The sequence below is a fragment of the Diceros bicornis genome, chromosome 7, assembly GCF_020826845.1.
Source record: "Diceros bicornis minor isolate mBicDic1 chromosome 7, mDicBic1.mat.cur, whole genome shotgun sequence".
Taxonomy (NCBI): domain Eukaryota; kingdom Metazoa; phylum Chordata; class Mammalia; order Perissodactyla; family Rhinocerotidae; genus Diceros; species Diceros bicornis.
Genome location: NC_080746.1, coordinates 59,756,429 through 59,762,816, shown reverse-complemented (window position 1 = coordinate 59,762,816; position 6,388 = coordinate 59,756,429). Strand labels below are relative to the sequence as shown.

Below are 6,388 nucleotides of genomic sequence, written 5' to 3'. Positions count from 1 at the left end.
TCTAGGCAGCTTAAGAGACTTTGTATGCAGTTTATAAAGCAAGAATATTCTGCGCTATTTGTGTGTGAAATATGAACAATACTCCCTATCATATGATGTCAGGATATTTGTAAGAATTACTTAATGTAACTACCGCAGAAACGTTAACTGCTACTTGTATCACTGATGTTGTCATTGTTTTATCTCCTCTGCACCTCAAATATATTTTAGTTATTAAAAGAAATCTTATGTCCTTAGAATTTCAATTTGTGCATTCATTCTTAGCATTCCTTTGGAATTGCAAAAGTTGGAGACCACAGGGTCTAACATCTCAGACTCCTTTAGAATTTCCCAGTTGGGAAGCTGCCCACCATACTTCAACACCTTCTCCACGAGCTCCTTGGAGAAAGAAGGAAGTATCAGTCATCTGATCTTAGTTTCTCTCTTCAGGATTTGGAGAAGCCTCTCTCGAATCTGCTTGGTGCGCACAGCATAGACAATGGGATTGAGGATTGGAGGAATGAGGAGATAGAAGTTGGCCAGCAGGGTGTGGATTGGAGGAGGTACCTGGTGACCAAACCGGTGAAGGAGAGAAGAAACAGCAATGGGAACATAAAAGATCAGGATCGCACAGATATGGGAACTACATGTCCCCAGAGCTTTAAGCCTGGCCTCAGGAGTAGCCAGCCCCATGACAGCCCTGAAAATCATCACATAGGAGGCAGCAATGGCCATTGAGTCCATGATCAGCACCAGAAAGCCAATGCTCAGCCCATAGACATTGTTGACCCTGCTGTCACCACATGCCAAAATAACCACAGCCATGTGCTCACAGTAGGAGTGGGAGATGACACGGGCTTTGTAAAGGGACAGCCGCAGGCGGATCATCAGAGGCAGGGGTCCAACGTAGAGAACACCCCGGAGGAGGGCAGCCAGCCCCAAATGTCCCACCACACCGTGAATGAGCACTGTGGTATGATGTAGTGGGTCACAGATGGCTACATAACGGTCAAAAGCCACGGCAAGGAAGATGCCTGATTCAACTGTGGCAAAGCAGTGGATGAGGAACATTTGGGCCAAGCAGGCATCTAAGCCAATGTCACCAGCACCAAACCAGAAGATTCCCAGCAGTTTGGGCATAGTGGAAGTGGACAGAACCAGATCAACCATAGCCAACATGCACAGGAAGAAGTACATGGGTTGGTGTAGGCTATGCTCTACCCTTACCACAGCCAGAATGGTGACATTCCCCACCACAGCCACCAGGTACATGGAGCCAAAGGGAATGGAGAGCCAGATGTGCAAGGACTCCAGTCCTGGGATGTCAGTGAGCTGGAAGGAGCTGGGTATCAAGCAGACATTATGAAAAATGAGCATGGCTGCTTAGAAATGAACTTCTTGTGCCCCAAAATGCAATAGAATTTTCTTTCTGGAAATAGAAATCCAAGGGTATTATATTCTTAAGTCCTACAATAAAGAATAGGATTATTGACTGGATAAGATTCTATAAACTTTCTTAGAAGTTATGGAATAATGTCATAGCATAAGTGTCATGTTATTACTATGTTATAATGTCTGCAAAAATTTACCAGACACAAGCCAAAATACATATTTAAATGAAGTGTATGAGTATCTTTTTGCAATAGGACTCTCAAGGAGTAATGTCCTTGCATCAATGACTGAAATGACCTAAGGTAGAGTGGTACCTATTAACTCTGTAGGTAGGCGATGAGGTATCTCTCAGGATCATATTAGAAGATTTCAGAGTGAGAGCTGTTTGAAAGAGACATGTTGATGCCAAGAGATACAGTGACAGAGACTGTCACTAGATAGATCCCTGGGACTACCTAGATTCTATGCTAAATCAAAGATCTAGCTTGGGGCCAGCGTTAGCTATTAGATGAGCTTAAATGTTTAACCTCCAGGCCAAAACCACACAGCAGGAATGTGGGCTGGTGAAGAGATACTTCCAGAGGGTGGAAACAAAGTGATTCCTGAAAGATGAAAGCTGATCACTGAAGCTCAATTTGTGTCTGAGCAAAGGTAGAGCCTTGCAAGGGCCTTCTTCCTTCATGGAGGTTGAATATGAGAATATCCCAGAAGTGGAGACGGTTATCTCCGGGCAGGAAGAAGATACCTTCAGCGCAGAGTGGCGTGAAGCCTGGATGATGAATATTTGGCCAAAGAAATGCCCTTACTCAGAGTCCAGAGCAACTGGATAAAGGAGAGGTGTGTATTTAGAGAGAAGACAGGAAAACAGTTTTGTCCTGTTTTTCAGGGTCTAAATGATCATACCAGAATGTCTTACCTGAGTACAGTAGTCCCACCTTATCTTGCGATTTCACTTTCCGTGGTTTGTTACCCACGATCAACCACAGTCTAAAAATACTAAATGGAAAGTTCCACAAATTATTCATAAGTTTTAAATTGTGCACTGTTCTGAGTAGTGTGATAATCTCACACCATCCTGCTCCATTCTGCCTGGGACATGAATCATCCCTTTGTCCAGTGTATCCACGGTGTATATGCTACCCACCCGTTAGTCACGTAGTAGCCATGGTTATCACATCGACTGTCATGGTATCACAATGCCTTTGTCCAAGTAACCCTTATTTTACTTAATAATGGCCCCAAAGTGCAAGAGTAGTGATGCTGGCAATTCCATTATGCCAAAGAGGAGCTGTCAATTGCTTCCTTTAAATGAAAAGGTGAAAGTTCTCAACTTAAGGGAAGAAAAATCATATGCTGAGGTTGCTAAGATCCATGGTAAGTTTTATTACAGTACGTCGTTATAATCATTCTATTTTATTGTTGTTAATCTCTTACTATGCCTAATTTGTAAATTAAACTTAATCATACATATGTATGTATAGGAAAAAACATAGTGTATATATAGGGTTCAGTACTATCCACGGTTTCAGACATCCACTGAGGGTCTTGGAACATATCTGCCATGGATAAGGGGGAACTACTGCATGTTAGAGGAATGTCAAGACAGGGAAGAAGTATGTAAGAAGCTTTGTCTTATACATCTTGAGCCCAATTGGGTTGAATATAGCAGAGTAGTCAGTATTCTGGGCTTTGGCATTTTCCAGATCTGCTTCCAGATCATGGCAGTAGGAACTTAAGTAATAAGATAAAGTAATTTGCGTAAATACAACTGACTTCATTTCACAACAAACTTAGATAGCATGGCCTGGAGAAGTCGTGAGGATTAAATGAGAATTCAGCGTCTGACACATTGTAACACTAAGCATTAGCTCTTCTTAGTCAGCTGAGACTAATGCATAAAACAAAAAATACATTCAATAAATTTCAAACAACTTCAGATTGTCTATCTCTCTAGGGAGCCATGGTGCTAGGTGGATGACAACTCTTATGATCTCGTGGTAGCGACTTTATCTCCCAGAATTCCTCTCCATGAGCTGGGTTTCCTCTCCATCTCAAGATTCTCATAGATTACTATGAATGGGAACAGTAGCTGTAAAATGGGAATATTAAAAGTCTGAGTCATTGGGGCTGGGAAAGAAAGGAGTGCACAAGAACCAGCCTGTGACTGGAGTGACCAGGTCGGGTGAGGCGAGGGCCTTAGCTGGGGGGAAACTGTCTTGGTTTTTTCACTCTATATGATGGTTATTCTCCATTTGTCACTCCAGATCCCTATTCTGTGTCCCTGGAAGCTGCTATTTATAGGCTTCATCACCCAGATTCCTTTCTCCTCTGGTTTCTAGGTGGGCTCAGCCAATGTGAGGCACCAACGGGAGATAGGAGGGTGAGACTAGAGATTAAGAACTTATTCCCCAGTTCCCTTCCTGCAAGGCACATTTAGTGGTGCATGGTTTTATACCAGAGGCCACAGCTCCTGCAAAGTGGCCCGTCCTGTGTCCTGGCAACTGCATCTTCCCTTACCTGGTGAGGTCTGAGTTAGGTAATGCTGCTCACTATTAGTTCCAGTGCTCCACCATCCCTTGTCCGTTTTCTTAACCCTGGCCATGCCTCTGCAGATAGTCCCTTCAATTACTCCTTGACTGTGCCATTTGTTCTTTCATGGATGTATCAGACCAGATCCCAATAGTATAACAGTCTTCACCCAGCATTGTCTTTTGAAAAGCTGACTGCTTCCTCAGCAGGACATGTTTCTGTTAAATTGTCAACTTTCAGATTGTCTAAAGGCAAAAGAGCTACAATCTCATAGTATTCAAAGGCTAGATGATCTTTACCCTGACATCTAGATTTACAATAAAAGGGAACTTGTCTACTTCACCCTTACCTCTGATCAACTGGATTTCATGACTTGAAGATGTCGTACTAAGCAAAGACATAATCCTGTGGAGAATAATCTTACTCCGGAAGAGGAAGAATCCTTGAATGGAAAAATCAGCATGACTTTCCAAGTGAATTTGTCTTCTGTTCCCATGAGTGCCCCTCTTATAGCAGTTGCCCTCCCCCTGTGTTAGTGAGGAAACTGTCTCAGCAGTCTACTTCCCTTCCAATGCCATTTGAGTTCTGTCACTACTGAGTCACACCGTGGGACCATGGTTCCCTTCTAGGTTTGGGCAGAGAGGTCATTGTAGGAGAATATCACAGCCCAAATTAGATGAGGCTAACTGGATACCTAGTGAATTATGGGCACGAGAAAAAGTGATTTCTCTTGTAAAGCAAGCAGGCCTCTGCTACATCACAGAGTTTGTCAGATCCAAGCCAAATGTTCTCAGTCCTCTGGACTGGCCTCAAGCCCTGGAGAAGGTGGATTTGATTTTTATCCCTCTTCTCTTTCCTTCCCCATACCTGACAACACAGCTGTTTTCCTGATGGATGTTTCATCTCCATTTCATCTCTTCATCTTCCTATCCATCTCCAGGAACACATCATGAAACTGAAAAGGGTACCCATGACTGGAGAGAGATACTTCAGCTGCTAGATAGGGGTGGGCTCAGCCTTGGGGTTAGCTTCTCTGACCCCTATCCTAAGGATTCCCTAAGATCCTAACACTCCTAAACTTTTGTCTTCCTAGTCGAAGCAGCCCTTACACCTTAAAAACAACAGAAGGAGGCTACTACAGCTCCTCTGCAGGGGAGCTGTGAGGATGTAAGGAATCATGGGAGGACAACCTCTCACCTGAGCTCTATCCAAAGGCATTTGCCAACACCCGCCACAGTTCTTACCACTCCTCACCCTGCCCACTGCCTTCCAACAAGGCTGAATTTTTCCATTTCCCAATTGTATTATGTAATTTTGCCTCTGAGTGTTACCCATGTTCTTTCCTGATGTTGGAATGGTGTACTTTCATCTTCCTCACCTGGCTAATCCTTACATATGTACCTTGCCACAGCTTAGATGTCACCTTAGAGAAGTCTGCTCCAACCCTTAGTCTGTGCTCGGTGCCTGTCTTTGTACTGCACACACATAGTGCTCTGAATTGCCTGCTTACATGCATGTTTCCCCAACAGAATGTAAGTTCCATAAGATTAGGGAGCATGCCTATCTTATTCTCTAGTGTAATGCCTGTGCTAGCACAGTACCTAGCTATGCTGAACGAGAATAAAATATTGTGCCTATTTAAAGCACCTCTCCAGGTGGAGGGTCTTGTATTGGCATTAGTGAACTAAAGGCTCCTTCAGCCTCCTTGTGTGTGGTTCTGTGGACTCCACCCTAAGTCCTATTGTAAGAGAATTCCTTCTCTCTGAGTCTTCTCTTGAAGACTTATACAGGAGCACAACCTGAAGTGGGATGCCCAAGGGTCCTAAGGCTGTTCATCCTTGTAGGCTGGGAGCTTTTCCTAATGACCTCTGTTTCTTTTCTAGATTCCCTTATAAGATGCTCTTACCTTGGCTGGGTAGTGTCAGAGTAAGAGCTTGAGGCTCTGCAAATGCATCTGAGGCCTGGCACTTATAAGCATTCTGTTCAGGGCTTAGAATTCCATCTGGACTTGGAAGATTCCCACTTCCCTCAAAGGAGAAGGAAAATAGCAGGCTTTGTCCCAGAAGAATGGATACAGTATCTAAACTTAAGCACAGCTATCCTTGGCCTGTCAGGATTGGTCCAGAGAGGTCTAAGGAGAAGGTCAGACCTTCTAATTGAGTTATGATCCGTTGGGTCCCAGTCCTGCTCTTGCTTGTTGTGTCTTGCCTCCCTGGAGTCTGCAGCTATTCTAAGGACACCAATAGACATCAGAAGGGCCCTTCTAGAGGAGGGATGAAGAATCTCCTTGGGATTAGAGCTCAGCCTGGCTGTAAATCTCTAATAAAGTTTGATATCCTTACAGCATTTGGAGATGATGGTAGAGTCCCAAACTAACTTTAAGATAAATCAATGGTTACTCCCTAAACTGCAGACTTTTTTCCCCACTCTGGTCTATATTGTGAAGGAAGGACCCCATGGACTTGTGGGTAGAGCAGTGCATCTCATT

The 6,388-nt window shown here is 43.9% G+C and overlaps 1 protein-coding gene across 1 annotated transcript; it reads right to left on the bottom strand.

Moving 5' to 3' along the window:
* Positions 1-402: 402 nt before the first annotated feature.
* On the bottom strand, positions 403-1,356 carry LOC131407968 (olfactory receptor 52M1). The gene has a single exon (XM_058544552.1). The coding sequence runs from the start codon at positions 1,354-1,356 to the stop codon at positions 403-405; it is 954 nt and encodes a 317-aa protein (XP_058400535.1).
* Positions 1,357-6,388: the final 5,032 nt, after the last annotated feature.

What these genes read in the sequence shown, in the direction of transcription:
- LOC131407968 (XM_058544552.1), bottom strand. Translation starts at nt 1,356, where the DNA reads ATGCTCATTTTTCATAATGTCTGCTTGATACCCAGCTCCTTCCAGCTC.